At 41.4% G+C, this 16652-nt stretch overlaps 1 protein-coding gene and 1 long non-coding RNA gene across 2 annotated transcripts in view; one reads left to right on the top strand and one right to left on the bottom strand.

Annotated features, from left to right (window-relative positions):
• Window positions 1-3687, bottom strand: part of cxxc4 (CXXC finger 4) — a 35953-nt gene extending 32266 nt beyond the window's left edge. Inside the window, exons 1-2 of the mRNA XM_049570877.1 lie at window positions 3346-3687; window positions 390-1328 (exon numbers count right to left, since the gene is read on the bottom strand). Of these exons, the coding sequence (XP_049426834.1) occupies window positions 390-1214 (825 nt within the window). The 5' untranslated portion in view covers window positions 1215-1328; window positions 3346-3687. The remainder of the gene's footprint in view (window positions 1-389; window positions 1329-3345) is intronic.
• LOC125885388 (uncharacterized) overlaps window positions 1-16652 on the top strand; it is a 173609-nt gene that overhangs the window by 141124 nt on the left and 15833 nt on the right. The window lies entirely within an intron of this gene.

Raw genomic sequence — 16652 nt, 5'->3', positions numbered from 1 at the left:
ATTGATTCTCCCCATCCAGAGACGGTTTCCATAATTGGTTAAAATGACCGGGTGCAGAGAGGGATGGCTCTCTGCTGAAAACCATTTCCCAGCCCTGCTTGGAGCAGAGCCAAGCTCGGGGTTGTTCGGATGCGTTCCAGCCCCAGCCTGACTGGCAGCAATTAGGGGTGTCTGAGCCAAGCTCAGCTTGCGCTCCACACAAACACCCCTAATTACTGCCAATTAGGCTAGGCGGGTAGGCAGATTTGAGAAGCCGGGGGGATGTTCAGGCATGGGTGGGCATGGAAACAATTTTCAAGGGCTTAGAACGTGACTGGATGAAAAGGTTAATGCTTTGGAGTGCAAGGGGATAATAACAAAAGAAGGGGAAGCAGAGCCCCGGTTCTCACCTCCAGCGACGAGCCTGGCTTCTTCTTCAGCTCCTCACATTTCCTAAATTTGCAGATCTGGTGGCCCGTTTTGCGGTTCCGACAACTGCTGCAGACACCACAGTTGATTAGCCGCCTGCAGGGTGCACAGACCCCACACCTTTTCCTTTTCTTCTTCGCTGGGTTTCCACTGGATACCGAGGAATTATTCTGTGGGCAGTCTGCCAGATTGGCAATTTGAAACGCACTGTCTGTAACGGCTGCTGAGGCTGCGGGGGAGTGAAGGGCTGTCATGACGATGACCCCGGGAGGTAATGAGATGCCCCCTAAAGCCGGGATAGCGGAAAAAGTTCCAACGCGTTCTGGGAGATTCATTATCTCTGCTTCAGCAGCGCCGCATTTCAGCTTGTTCATGCATTCTCCTGCTAAAGGTCTGCAGTGTTCGGGGGATAAGGTAGAGAGGAAATTATTATTTGCCATTTGCAGCGTCTCTGGCGGCACGCCAGGCTTCCCCGGCCTCTGGGAGTCATTTCTATGCATGCTGGTCCTATTAGGGTTTATTGCCGCTGATTTCCTTCCCCAGAGCATGGCGTTATCGCAGTTCCAAGGGGACATGCCAATTCTAGCACTGGGAAAAATGGGCGTTGTGATGCGGGCAATCTTAGCAGTCTGTGGAAATGCCCCATTGGTTTTATAAAAGTTTGCAAAAGACCTGTACCTTTCCATTTCTGCGTTATAATCCAAAAGCTGGCTTAATCCACCATCCTGAAGATTATCCTTTTGTAAGAGAGACACATCTGCGTTCTGTCCGTTTTCAATGCAAAGCGCATTGTTTATGTTAGCCATGGCTGAGGAATGGTTGTCAATGTTCAGGAGAAGAGAGTGAGGTTACAGTGGCCTTTGTCGAACTGGAGCTGGTTACGAACAGTGTGTTACCATCCTGGTTTATCTTCTCCAGTGCTAAAAGCATAAAAACAAACAAACAAACAAAAAAAAACAACAGTTACACATAAAAGAGGCAAATGTTTTCATTCTAAACAGATTTCATTTCTCTGCTTCAGCTTTTCTCTGAAGACAACATCCGAACATTTGAAGAATCTTCTGGCACATTGTTTACGCCCTGCGTTTTCTAATGGAACTATCACAAATAGTCAGAACTGATCTTCATCTGGTGACAGTAACGTGATAGCTGTGACAGACCGACATGTCATTATTATAATGGGGGAAAAGGAAATTAGCATGCTTCAAAAAAGATGCCACACTTTCAACAATTTATTTTAGACGTCTTGTCAAACTATTGTTACATATTTTGAAGAAAGTCCAATCAGCTACTTCACAGAATGAATAAATACATTTTAATACACATGGGGATACTTCATCAAAACACAGAACCTGAATATTCAATCCAAAATATCACTATTTTGAAAAGTTAGCAGGAGAGCCCCACCAGGATTCAGATTATGACAGCAGCAGCTACAAACACAAAGATTTCCACCTTAGGCCTGCAATATAAGCTCTTAAAAATAATCTGCTTTGGGTGCCAGGAGGAACATAGTTAAATATTTTCACATTTTTTTCATCTAATCCAAATAGTAGAGGTGGCCCATCCATGTAAACATGACTGTCCAGCCTCTTAAGAGCACCTGGTATTCATTCATGGCTAGCCTCTATTACATTTACTCAATGACAGCACAGATAGCCACTGGTGGATTTACATCCAGATCATGGACCAGACCAACTACAGTGTCAGCTGCCTCAGGATGTGTGTGTGTGTGTGTGTGTGTGTGTGTGTGTGTGTGTGTGTGTGTATAGGTGTACATGTGCATGTGTGTGTGTGTGTGTGTGGTGGGGTGCTCCATTTCCTCTCTCTCTCTCCACCAGTCTGTCTGGATTTGGTTTCCACAGATAAAAGCCCATTAGACACATCTCCCCCTACTTCCATTACCTTTTTCTGGGCTTTCTCTCTTAATTGCCAAAGCTGATCCATTGCTGGAACACTAAAGCATTTCAAATCACTTCCATGGTGCTACCCAGCAGCTGTCTCGGAAAAAAATGAATTATAAATACACACACATGGAGCTGGAGAGATTGTACTGGGTGGCATTATTAAAGTCCTCTGAATGCTGGAGTGCATCCCCTTCTAAACACGTCCCAGCAGGTAAATATTTGCCTTAACCTAAAGTGCAAAATTATTCAGACAGTGCAGTCTCAATATATTTCTCTAACATGCACTAAGCTATCCAACATTGTTTCTTTTAAACTATTTTTTTTTTTTTGACACAGTGTGACACTATCCGCCATCCAATTCCAGATCTGGAGGTTCAATGTCAACGTGGCATCCAAAACAACCCGCAGCCACCAGTAAACAAAACCCTCCTTGGCTTAATGATCAGCCCTCCTCAGGGTCATTATTACTTAATCAATTCACCCCTGGAGCGAAATACGCAGCCCAAAGGCAATCAAGTCACGGACATTGATTTTCAGCCTGTAAACAAAGTTTAGAGAGACAGAAATGTTCAATACTTGGAGCTGGAGAGAGACACAGAGAGAGGAGGGAGAGAGGGAAAGAGAGGGAGGGGAAAGGTGGAGAGTGCGAGAAGGAGATTGAAGAAAGAAAAGTAAAAAAAAAAAAAGAAGAAGAAGAAGCCACGTCCGATGACGAACCATTGTGCCGCTGCTGCACCGCGATGCCATTAATTACACTCGGACTGGTCTGTGGTAGACATTCAGATCAAAGGTCATGCATAGATAATCCGAGGAGGGGAGTTGCGGTGCAATAGTGCAAAAAAAAAAAATAAAAAGATAAAACCCAATAAAAATTAATCTGCCTGGTTCACTTTGCGGCCACGCAAGACACAAATCGGGACAGGAGGAAAGAGGGGGTAAGACGCATGCAAGTGGACGGCAAAATATGGACGGACACACAGTGTGTGTGTGTGTGTGTGTGTGAGAGAGAGAGAGAGAGAGCATCACCTACCAGGTTCCTGTTGAGAAGAGCTCCCAAGATGCTACCAGCCTGCGACCGTGTAACGGCACATTACTGCGAAGCGATACGTGGGGGGATAATAATGCAAAGATGCGCGAAGACGCACAGACATAGGCTGCCGGAGCAGAGCGAGGCGAGTGTGTGTGTTCAGAGCGCTCAAAACAAAAGGACCATTTTTTATCGACTTTCTTGTCACGTTAAAAAAAAAAAGGTTGGAAAGTGCATAAATAAGCCAAAAGGTGTCGTAGGGAAAAAAAGGCGGAGGGGGGGAGGAAATCGCAGAGGGGGTTAGGTGTTTCCTCTCCTCTTGATCCGGGGGCTGTATTGTGTGTCTGCCTGGTCTCTCTGCTCAGTCCGTGTCTCCTGTCGCTGTGTGTGGCTGATTGGTGCTGAGGTGAGGAAGCAGGGATGTGGACACCTACTGATCATTGGCTGGAAATTACTATAGAAACACTCGGGAGGTGGGAGGGATGGATGGCTCGGGGCGCCCTGTAGGGAGAAAAATATCTACGGGAAATATCTGCGTCTTGCAACCTTATAGTGGCCTCTTTTTTTCTTCTTCTTCTCCCTCAAATATTTTTAATACATTTCTTTCATGACGAGGCATTTAGAGAGGATGAGGAGGGGGGGGGTTGTCATTTGTCAGATGCGTCTTTTAATAAGGATTGGGGAAACTTGTCAAATTAATTTGAATGGAGCTGAGCTGTGATTAAGATAAAATGCCTCCGCCGGGTTGTTTCCACCACCACCACCACCTCTCCCTCCCTCCCTCCCTCCTCTCTCCGTCCAGCGACAGCCATAATTACTAAGACCTCCGGGATTCATCACCATTATAAATCCCGCCTGCTGGCCACCCATGCCTACAGCTCCCACAGGCTGACAACACGCGGGCACGCATGGCACATTTATTCCCCCATGTGTGTGTGACACTGTGCGTTCATTCATGTTGAAACCAATAAGCTCTGAGTTAAAATGAAATTATGACTCCAAGCTGCGTCCCCGGATTATTTTTCCCCCACATCAGCATTTATCTGTGAGCCTCACGGTGGAGTTTAAGAAGAAAGTTGACATGGGACCGTCACCTCTGTGTGGCCAATTACTAAGTCATCACCCTTACAAAGCAGCTGTTAGTAGCCACTACATTTAAGAGTTTTACCACACAAAATCATAAATCAGCCTAAAACAACAAGGGAAACATGAAAAAAACAGGTGTTATAAGGTCACATGGGTTATTTTACAGTAGCCTTTTTGGTACCCTATGAGCAGGGGTGTAGGTTTTGTTTCCACACTGGGGGACACACATATGAAACAAGGGGTTTGGGGGTCCTCCGACAAAACATTTTGAGCATCACACATTTAATTTTCCAGCATTCTGGTGACTTTTTATCAGGGCTGTCAATCGATTAAAAAATGCTCTGTGATTAATAAATCTAAATTAACACATACATACATTTTAAACTGTGAATGTATTTTTAAAATTTCAGTTCAAATAAATTTTGGCAGATGTGTCGTGGTAAAGCTGCTGGATTTTTGTCCTCTACCACCGAAACTGGTCTGCAGTCCATTTTGCAGGTTAGTTAGTTGATTACTCAGTTTGCGTCTGAACGCCTGGTCGAGTGTGGCTCTACGAGGCTGGCTGCTAGCACTAGCATCAGAGGCCGTGCTCGCCCAGACCTTTGGGTTTGCTGCTAAATGCTTTGCGTCGTGTTGATATTTCAGGCTTGGAGTAGTCGGATAGTACGAAAAGTATTTACTGCAGGCATTGCAGAGAACAGTGCTCCTGTCAACACTTCCATCGGGGTGTTTTTTAAATGTAAATGTTCCATTCACAGGGTCAAGCAGCGTCGTCTCATCTTCTTCCATCATGTGACAAAGCCACGCACCGGGTCAAAGGGTGCCACAGAACGCGATTTATCAGCATTGATTTTTTTAATGTGTCATTTTTTTGATGAATTAATCAAAATTAATGCATTATTTTGACAGCCCTAATTTTTATGCACCAATTTGTGCCTTTCCAGCATCAGTTCATGGTGTAAATATCTTTAAATGTGTCAAAATAAAAGTCCTCTGCTACTTCCATGTTTTTATCGAGGGGGGACAAACTGCACGTTCTAAATATTGAAATCTACGTCTGTTGCTCAAAGGACTTTTAAGTTGTATCTAATGGTTTTTTTAATAGTTAATAAATAATTTAGTAATGCTTTATAGATCAATTATAAACCACAATAACACATTCTGCGTTGCCTGAATGTGAAAATCTCCACTGTCGGGGATTAATGCGCTCTGTTTTGTAACGATTCAGTTGGATATGTTGGCAATCCATTTACGAATGCTCATCGATTTCTCACTTTCATTAACAAGCCAAGTCCGCAGAGATGTGAATAAGTCATTAAATAAAGGTTTTAATCCATCACGTCTGCAGATTTAAGGGTTAAAAAGTTAAATGGATTTTGGTCCAGATCTCCTGCGGCCAAAATACTTGGTCACATAGTCAAAAATATTTTTAACAACTCAACAAGTGTGTCTAATAAAAAAAATGATAGCACCTTTTCAGTAATTGTCAATTATTATCATTCAGACTACAACAAACAGTGATTTTTATTATTGATTAATTTGCAGGTTATTTTCTTGATTTATTATCTGTGAAAGGAGTCAGATAATGGGTTCCCAAAGCCCAGAGTGACGTCTAAACCAATGTAATATGACTTGTTTTGTTGGACTGACTGCACAAAACCCAACAATATTCAATTTCATATCATAGAACATCTAAGAAAACCAGCAAATGTTAATATTTAGGGCCACAACAGAGGCTAGAACCTGTGAATATTTGCTTAAAAACAGACAATTAATCTTCTGTCAATGGACTAATCAGTAAATCGCGTGATCATTTCATGTGACATATCACTTAAGATGACATCATGCCACAGAGGAATAAACAATCCCTGCATTGCTTTTACTTTCAGACAGGTTTAGGCGTAAACAAACTGACAGCTACACTGACACATTTCTAAGTCATACAGCCCCTCCAGGTGAGCTGTGTGACACAGGCCTATAGGCTGCTAAAGGCTACACTTTGATGAGTTTATTGAGAGCTGGCAATAGGTAGGACAGAAAGGAAGCAAAGACTTAACCATGCTAAATGTTTTACGATTATTTGTAAATATCTGTTTAGACTTGAGTTAGTTTAGAAGTGAAGTTTGGCTCAGTAACAGATGTTTGTTAAGTAGTTCAGGTAACTTGAGTTTTTCAAGGCTGACTGTAAGGTTGCTGAGCCCACAGCAAACAATGTGGTTTCAAGTCTTGTTTTTGACACCTGTTCACGCCCAGTGACGTGACTCAGAAGACCTTGGCCTTAAAACTTTGTCATCTTCATTCAACAGCTGTCAAATCATCCCTCTTTCAGTGGTGACAAAGCACCAACTTGGGTTTTGGAGAAACATGTGCAACAGATACTTGTCACTGAAGCCCCAAAGCAGCAGCAGCAGCAGCAGCAGCGGTGGTAACTCTTAACAGAATCTGGTTGACTAAGTGTTAAAGTATGTGTTGATTGGTGAGGTAGATTTGGGTTTACAGTGGCTTGGATAAACAGTTCTGCCTAAGCTTGTAGGTTTCGTCTCTCAACTTTAGAGGGGGAATCATATGAAACAGGGGGTTTGGGGAAGAACATTTTGAGTGTTAAACACCTTGTAGAAAAGGTGTTTAAAGATGCCCGATGAAGTTCTAGTCACCGAAACGTAGCATTGAAATCATTATTTTTGCAAGTTAGGCAGTGTGCGGGAATCTTTTCTACAAGTTTAATTCTTCACGTCCCTCTCCTACACACCTGTTTGAAAATAGATGTGCAAAGTACTCCTTCATTTTGAGTGTCAAACTGTTTTTTGGTGAACTTTTACACTCTAATTTGAGCCTTTTTCCCCCATAAATTTATGGTGTAAATGTTTTAAATTTAGTCAAAAATAAAAGACGTCTGCTAGTTTCATTTTTTTATGTGGGGGGTGGGGCAATGGCACATTATATTTATTGTTCCCCCCTGAAATCTACACCTATGGTTGTGTCTGTCCACATAGTTTGAGTCGTGATCACTCCTGTCCCGGGTGCAAAGACTTTAGATCTCATTTCTGTTTTCATCTGTCTTTAATCAAGAAATAAAACGCTGACTTTGCGATACACCACTTGAATCAAGGTGAAGTCATGAGTAAGTAGTTAACACACTCAGATTTTTGCTGACTCTTTCAGTGCTTAGGGCATGTAAACACTTTGGTCAGATGCTTTTTTTTCTGCAGATGCCACCAGATGCAGTCATAAAATTAGAGTTAATGAGCGACAGCATCTTGTTTCAATCAGTAATAATATCAGAATATCTTGTAATCAGAGCGTTTGTGTGCATAGTAAAGAACTCAGATGTAGTGTCTTGATATTCACCTGTGGATGAAGATACGGTCTTTTCCACCTGTCTTGTCCATAAACAAAAATCATAATCTCCCATCCTATGTTTCGTCTAGTTGATATGAATGAGGATTTCTTCTTGTTTTGATCAATTTGTAGTTTCCCGTTCACACTACAATAAAAACACATGTCCTTTTGACACCCCAAAAAGCACACTTGGCAAGCAGAGAGTTTATGAATAAATTCATCTTGATTTCTGCCCCAAAATAATGATGAATCAGAACTTCTGTTCTTGGACACGATTGACAGTTACATTACAGAAAAAGGGAACCATCCTTGAAGTGTTATTTTTTTTGCCAGTATCAGACCCGGTGCATCTGTGTGGTGTGGGAGCTCCTCTGTCTGAAAATCATTTTATCTTCCGGGCGATAATAGCCCCCAGGGGAAATCTGCCTAGGTGGTCCTAACCTCTGTCTGCAGAGCCACGGCAGTATGTGGGTCTCTAGCAGTGGGAGGCATGAACCCTCGTGGCAGGCCTTTGTTCCTGTCTGCGTGCTCCGGCGTCGCTCCCCCCGTGCATCTACTCCTCCCCCGCTTCCCTGGGCTTTGAGCTGAACTCGAACGAGTAATTAATAACCATGACCCCAGATTTAAACGTAGCCCGCATTTAGTCGATGGAAATAGAATCACAGAGGAGTGAAGTCATAAGACATGGGTGTTTGAGGGGTGATGGTGTGAATCCATTGATTCATCTGTCTCAATTTGATCCGGGCACTGTGCTCACATCTGTCAGAAGGGAGACAGTGAAGATACCAGCAGTGTAGCAGAGACATCCAGTCGGCTTCTTGTACAGCGTTTACAAAAACCCTGCAGTTTGGCCGCTAATTTGACCAAATAAAATGCAAATATTAGGGGAAAAATACAAAGTAGAAGTGCTGGATTAGCTGGCTTCTCCATGTCTCCACCTGTTATTTCAAAAGCATGCTGTATATTTCCCTGTTTGAAAGGGTTTGCAGGCCCCAGACAGTCGCAGGATGTATAGATTTTTGTATGCAAGCAAAGAAAACACAGCCACAGTTGTTTCCTCTGTGGAATTATGAAAAAAAAAAAAAAAATCTGACCAGGAAAAGGGAGGAGCTCGACTGTGTCTCCTGGAGGTGTTTCTGATGGGCTCACACAGACTGTTATGGTAAACAGCATTCCTCTGAGGCCTTTAAAGCATGAAGAGAAAGACACAGACAGAAAGAGAGTGAAGAGAGAGAGACAGGGAGCAACTTGGGAAAATAAACAGTATGAGATTACGGGTTTGGCAGTGATGCGCCACAGTGCAGCAGCAACCTTGGCAGTATTTATTTAGAAACCTGCCTCATTTCCTCCTGCAGGCTGTAATGCATGGTGCCCTCACCTCACACACATTAGCCCTTTGCTGTGATTTGATGTGTATCGCCCGCTTTAGCGCTGTTTTCCTCGGATACAGTCGAGCGATCCCTCCTCCCCTTCCCATCGCCTGCTAATTGGAGTGTATAGAGCACCCTTAATTATCCAGTTAGTAGCTTTGCTGAAAGAAAGCCGACTCCTGGCACACAGTCTGGTACAGATGACAGCACCTACACACAATCACTTCCAGAGAAAACCTCAAGTAACATGTAGATAGAAAGCAGCGCGTGTGCATGCAGGCTGCATGAATGAAAGTTCACAGTCATATTCTGTAGATGTGTCTGCTTTTCAAACTTTCTTCAGGTAGATGGAACGACACTAGAGATTTCTGGTATTATTTCTGGTTCTTTCTGTTTTTAAAATTTTTTATTTCAGCACAACAAATGTAAGATTTACATTCTTTCTTATTCTATATGATTGTGTTACATAAATTATCTTTGTAAGTGTGTTTTCTTCAAGGTTGGAATCTCCAGCATGCTATAAAAAAGCCCCTGTGGAGCAGTCTGGGAAATAACAAATCAATTACACATTTATTTGAATGTGTTTAGCTCATTGACAAGCTGCCTTTATCTACAGAATACAGCAATGGTGGAAGAAGCATTCAGTAAAAAAGGCCTGCTTTCAAAATCTCAAAATTTTGACTAAAATCAGAATTGAAAGAAAGTATGACAAGCAAAATCACCTGAAAATATGAAAATAAACATGCTCATTATGCAGACAAAGTGTCCCTGTCAGTGCTTTAATATTACACACGATATTATTGACTTGTTATGTATGAGTGTGTAACGCTGCATTCATGTCAGCAGATCAGGAAGAACATGAAAAACTCTTGTAATAACTTAATTTAAATTGCCGAGATTGCATAGCAATGCTTTGCTACTTTCATTAACAAGTGAAACCAGGTACAAACAATGTTAATGTTGATATAGATTTTTTTCTTATAGTAACCTGCCACCAGATATAGTTCATCACACCAAATGGGAGATGTCACCTTTGCCAGATATTCCCAGTATCTCTGACTAAGAATGAAGTCGGAAGCTAACATGAATGCTTTTTTCCAACTCAGCTGTTCATAATTACGGTCCAAACATTCAACATAAGTAGCATTTTATTGTGGTAGCTTTACTATTTTTTTTTTTTTTTTAATGAAACTGAGGTTTTGGAGACCTCCTTTACGAAATTTTGACCGTCAAACACTTAATTTCCTGCCTTTTGAAGAATTTGTATGCATCAATTTTTGCCTTTTCTGCATCAGCTTATGGTGAAAATGTATTTAATTTAAGCAAAATAAAAATAAAATTCCTCTACCCAGGGGGATGTGTGCCTGACAAAAGTTCACATCTGTGGTTGGGTCAGTGTATTACAGTGCATTAAGTTTATCAAGTGCTCCATAAGTTGGCAAAAATACTCTGAAATGTTGTGCAATAAAAGTATAAAGTAGCAGAGAATGAAAATACTCAAGTAAAGTACAAGTACTTAGGTATGGTGCTTGTATGTAATCCTCAGTATGCATTTGTACATGTGGTTTTATGTTTCTTGTCTTACATGATGGACTTTTTCACAATGATTTGACACATTTTGTGATCATATCACATATGTTTCCTTTACATATATACAGTATGTTATTGTCAAAACTTTTCTTTATTTGCTCTTATACAGTAATACATACTGAACATATTCTAAACACTGCTGACACACCAATGCACAATATCTGTAAATATCTTTGGAACAAAATACTTTGTGCGCGGGACAGGACAAACCAAACTAATTACAGCTCCAGTGAGTGTGTGAAGATTTATTTATTTTTAAAAACACCACCTCCACTTCCTCTAACTAGCTGCGCACTGCCCAATAAATATTCATTTGGATTTCTAAAGTAATTATTTTATATGATCCCATGATTAAGTTTCCTAGCATGACGAAGTATACTCTTACATTTAGAGTTGTGAAGACCTGGCGAAAATGTAACTAAATGTTTTTTAAGTATTTCAACAGAACTGTTGTGTTAAACAGGTGCACTGCCTTCTTAATTATAAAGCAGGGTATAATTAAGTTCAATTCAAAGGGGCTTCACTGGCCTGAGAAATGTAGGTTTACATAGCCAAAGTGTGAAATAAAAACAAAGACTGTATGTACAGTAAGTGAAGACATTGTAGAATTCAGTTTGTATACACATTGCTGCTGAATGAATACACCCCTGACACACTCACCAGATAAGAAAAAACCTCCCTGAAAGCCTGTTGCACACCGTGTCACAACATTTCGAGGAAACCTGTCATTCAACCTGGAAACCATAGCAAAACAGTGCACACCATTTTTAGATTTAATTTGCCCCTTGGTTCAGATGTCTGTCCTGATTGGCTGCCTCACAGACAGGATATAGGAGCAGTAGGGTTGCAGGTGACAAAGGTCATCAGCTGGAATTAAAAGCCAGCGTAAGGCCCACAATCAATATTTGCTCTAACCTGTCGCAGGGCCGTCCAGCTACATGAATGTAAACACTTGGACAATAATGATCCTTCCTCGATGTCAGAAGGTATTAAACTGACCAGAGACAATAAACAGGACTGTGTTGTGGTGGAGGAGTTGGGTGTCTGTTAAACATTAAACCGCGCTTTGTTGGAAATTAATGTCAAACAGTGTTCAATGTGCTCTTGTTGTGGCAACTGTGATCCAACTCTCACTACAACAAATTAGTGTCACTGAAGGTGATAAAAGGAATTTCTTTGCCTTAGTGAAGGTTTCTCACCTTTTCTAGCCTGCAGACATTTATTAGCTCCCAAATCTCTCATGTTTTTATCATGTGAATTTAAGTATGGCTTTGTGCTCTGTTTTCAAGAGGGAATACCACATTTTCGAGAAATTATGATACATTTTACACCTGTTATTTTTCAAGTCATATACATTTACCACAGGGCGTCATCACAGAGATCAACAGTGCAAGTATTTCATATGTATTTGCCCCTAAAAATAGATGTGTGAAAACATAAAAAATCATTTACGAGCACAGTTTGTGAGTAAATGATTTAAACCTACCATAATCTTTTTCCCTTGTGCTGCTGTCTGTTCCAAAACTACAAATCCCACAATTCCACAATCATCAATGTGCCAATCACAGCAGAGTTTTCTGTGATGACACAGCCGGTGTCAAGTGAGAGAAAGGTACACAGAAAGTAAACAGTAAGTAAAAAAGTATTGGTTTAATAGGCTAAATGTTATACATGCTAACATTGCTATTTTGAGCGAAAAGAGACGAAGAGAAAGAAGAATTTGTAAGGGTTAACTCACCAATGAGGGTTTGCACCTTGCATTATCTGAGGTAGCTAATGTTAAGGTTAGCATGGTGGCTAGTAAGGTCAGGGTGACTGAGGACAATGTTAGCAAGTGACCCCTGCTGCCACTTCAGTGTCCACTGGAGAGGGCGGATGAAAAAAAAAAAAAGATTTAATATTTTAGCGTGTAGAGTGGACAGCGTAGTGCCCAGTTCAGACCAAAGATTCATGACGAGACGAGTTAAAGCAGGCAGCTACTTGCAATGCACTGTTCAGCAACGTTCTAAAAACCTGCCGGTTCACACCAATGCAACTAGATGAGACAGTGTATCATCTCTATGCAACAACTTTCTGTACTTCTGGTCTGATTTACAGCTTTTCAGACTTATTCTGTGGCTGAATATAATTTGTAGCTTCTTAAAACATGAATGAGGACAGTGATAGTGAGATACTGGCTACAGTTGCATCTGTAGTAGTGATGAAACAATGAAAACAGAAACAAAATAAACATCAGATGGACTGCATTCATGATAAATACGCAACAGTAATTCAGATAACCAGCGCCAATTAATCAGTCAATGAGAATGTGTGGGTGTGTGGGGTAGGGGCTAAGCACATACAGCGAGCACCGACAGTGACCCACAGTCCAACACTGGCAGGCTGTGACGACGGAAACAGAGGGCTATGTGGGGACAGAGCACTCACACACATTTTGACTTGACCAACAGACCTCACTACAAGCTGATTGGTGACGTGACAGGCTTTACATATAAAACCAGCCACCGGCAATTTGACCAGCTGACTTGCAGGTGACACCATCAGCCGGCTTGAGTCGAGCTCACACTGGCAAGTTCACACCGCTGCAACTTTTCTCTGCAGCATTCTCAAACGGTTTTGTCTTAGCTGTTGACCAACTTTCATAATTTCTTATGGAAATTTAATTGTTTCTTTTGTTCTTCGAGGCAGCTACCCACTTAAAAACAAATATGTTCAACAAAGAAAAACCCTAAATTTATCAAACACAGACAAGTGATTCACTTCAAGTGTCCCTCTTCATGAACTAGGATTGGGGACACTTTGTTTTTGTGCTAATATGTGCAAACACAGTTGCCATGCTCATCTGTCAGCGAGGGTGAGCAAACAGCTTCGGCAAACACAAACATCATGGAAGCACCCGCTTTAGTCTATAAGTCACATTCAGGATGTGACTCAGTTTTAAGTGGTTCTCACCACATTGTGCTTGCACTCAGACTTGTCAGACTTAGATGTTTACATGTGGACACGACACCCCCGGAAGCTGTTGCAGCGATTTTACTTCTACTCAACAGCAGCTAGTGATGAAGCTGGTGAAATTTTGTTTTTGATTTTGATTTTGTTGCTCTGTTTAGAGTTAAATGTCAATATCTGCCATCCACAGATCTGACTAATTCCTATTAAGATCTCATTTACACCTGGTATTAGCGTGATCTGTATCTGGATGGGTTATCTAGATAATGATATCTGATCACAAGCCTTTGCATTCACACCTGGTATTAATAAGTGTCCTTGTTATCTCGATTTAGCCCACATCATCAGAGCATATCACAACTTGGTATGCAAATTAAGTAAGCCGAGACTAATCAACAAACATGTCCCAGGTTAAGGAAAGTGATGCTGCTGCTGCATGGGCTCTGCTTTATCTACTCTGCTGAGCTCGGGCTCGTCTGGAGTCCTTTGCCTATGGATATATTTTATGAATGCATTTCTTGATTATATCTGTGCTATTGATTGCACTCTGATTACAATATGTTCTACGTTCATTTACACCTTACAATCAGATGCATTTTCCCTAAACAGGATATGATATCCAGATACAGATTTCATGTTAACACCAGGTGTAAATGGGATGACTTATCTGTGTGAAATATTATATGAGGATATATAAAACATAAACATAAATGATTACATTTGGAGTACAAAACCTTTTACTTTTAATAAAAAAACAGAAATACTAAGACTTCCTGGTCGACCCTTTGACTGTACGAAAGAAGTGGACGTAGCCTCCGGGTTTAAAAAGTGCAGCCTAGTCACCAGAACAGACTATTGGCATTGTACGTTTCTGCAAACCAGATATGTTAAAATCTTCACAATTCATATCAACATTTATGAAATGATATATTAGCATATTAGCTGACTTTGTCATTGGGAGGTGGAGGGGATGGTGGATGGCGAGATGCCTGCCAAGCTGCAGACCACACTTGAGACCAACAAACAACAAAACCGGTAGTTTTTCAGCGAGTCATTGCTGCGTCTTCCGACAGCTCTTTAGCCAAATGTTGTTTTTCAGTGACCTGTTGCTGTGTTTGGGAAAAGTGCCAAGAAAAGTTGTTGTTTACCAGGTACTTTAAGCCAAAACATGTTCTTTTCCTAAATGTAATCAAGTGGTTTTTGTGCCTAAACATAACCACATATTAACTGCAGAATTGTTGAAATGTGAAGCTTAAACATATCCATCTCTATCTACTACATAATAATGTACAAATGTAATGTATTTGTGGTTTATAGAGATGTTCAATGCCAACATTTATTCTGGGGATTGGGTTGAAAAGTGAGGCCAGTGTGGAAATGCCTTACACCTGCATTCTTTCTAATCACCAGCAGGGAGTGATTACACCAACCCGGTCTCACTCCAAAGTCGTCGAAATCCAATGCTTGCTTAATGTCGGCATGATACACGGCTGGTCACCATTTTAGTTTAACAGCACTTGGCAGTGTCAGGGAGAAACACGGTGGGACAAAAACAAAAGTTAAGGGGGCGAAAGTCCGAGTAGGGTGGGTGGAAGGGTGGTGACTTTCTTCTGGGTGAGCGGTGTTTTGCGTCCTGTAAGATTATACAGCCAAACCCTGAAAACAAACATCAATTTACATTGTACCAACGTAGTGCATTTATTTTGAAAGAGACTGTATGTAAATGGCAAATTTCCTGTGAGAACGAAAGTGTATTTTGAAAGGAGACAATATATGTAATCGGCAAAACTTGACACGGCGTCCCAGAACGTCAACAACCAATGCACCCAGGGTACCTTGCACGTTGTATAGAAAAGTATATAGAAAGTCCATGACCGATATGTGACAAAGTCCGAGTGTGAATGTGTTGAACACACTAGTTGCAAAGAAATTAAATTGTATAGCAGTCTATTAGACATGATCCTTCTCCACTCTTGATTTATTGAACATTTTCCACATGAGTCTGTGGTCTTAATCACCAGTTCCAAGCCTTCTTTGATACACCGGGATGTTCATTTTGTAAGTTATGTTCCCATTTAGAGTAAAATAGATGATAAAGCTGGATATGCTTGTTGGTACCATGGTGGTGTCCACGGGTTCTCCGTCAGATCCACCCCTTGCTCTTCCATAGCTCCTCTCGCTCATCCAAACATGGTCACTTCTGTCTCCAAAACATCAAGATGGCAACAGTCAAGATGCAAAATTCAAGGCTTCAAAACGTCCACTTCTTTATGGGTAGACCTCCCTTGCTTGTCGTCAAATTTTTTTCTTTTGCTTTTAGGCTTGGAGTTTAGATTTTCTACTTCTGCTGAGTTTGTATTTTCAACATTCTCCAACATACGGACCATCATTGGGGCTGGCTGATGTCCAAGTGCGCATTGAGAATCTGAATGAACTCTGTGGTTTTGATACACAAGTAGTGGATAGAAGTGAGAGGTGCTGCTCAAGCTGGAGCAACTATTAATGTTTTAGAGGCTGAGAACCAGGCAGGCAGAGAGACATGACACGCACACACGTCCACAATGACACTATCAAACCCTCTTATCACCGTGATCATTTCATCAATATTAGGTGAAATGAATACAACTTTTTATATTCTTTGAGACTGTCATCCAGAACTAGCCTCTATTTATATGCATGTTGACTGAACCTCTAAGCCGCAGCCTTGGCTTTGACAAAGTCCACAATGGCAGATGCTGAATCTGTCTCCCGCACAATAGCTGTGCAAAAACCAATGTAGTAGAGCAAAAGAGTTTCGAACAACTATGCCAGTGAATGAACCCGGCGTCGCATTGACAAGAGGCATGACTCATGAAAGTATTCGTGACACAGTGTGCAGAAGTCAGTGTCTTTGATTGTGTTATTTGAAAAGGGTCTGTGTGCAAACAGCTGACTATCTATGTATTCTCGGGATGAGCTTTATTGTGACAGCGAGTA

Source organism: Epinephelus fuscoguttatus, linkage group LG3 (genome assembly GCF_011397635.1).
Source record: "Epinephelus fuscoguttatus linkage group LG3, E.fuscoguttatus.final_Chr_v1".
Classification (NCBI taxonomy): domain Eukaryota; kingdom Metazoa; phylum Chordata; class Actinopteri; order Perciformes; family Serranidae; genus Epinephelus; species Epinephelus fuscoguttatus.
The sequence above is the reverse complement of the archived record's forward strand: the minus strand, read 5'-3'. Positions and strand labels throughout refer to the sequence as shown.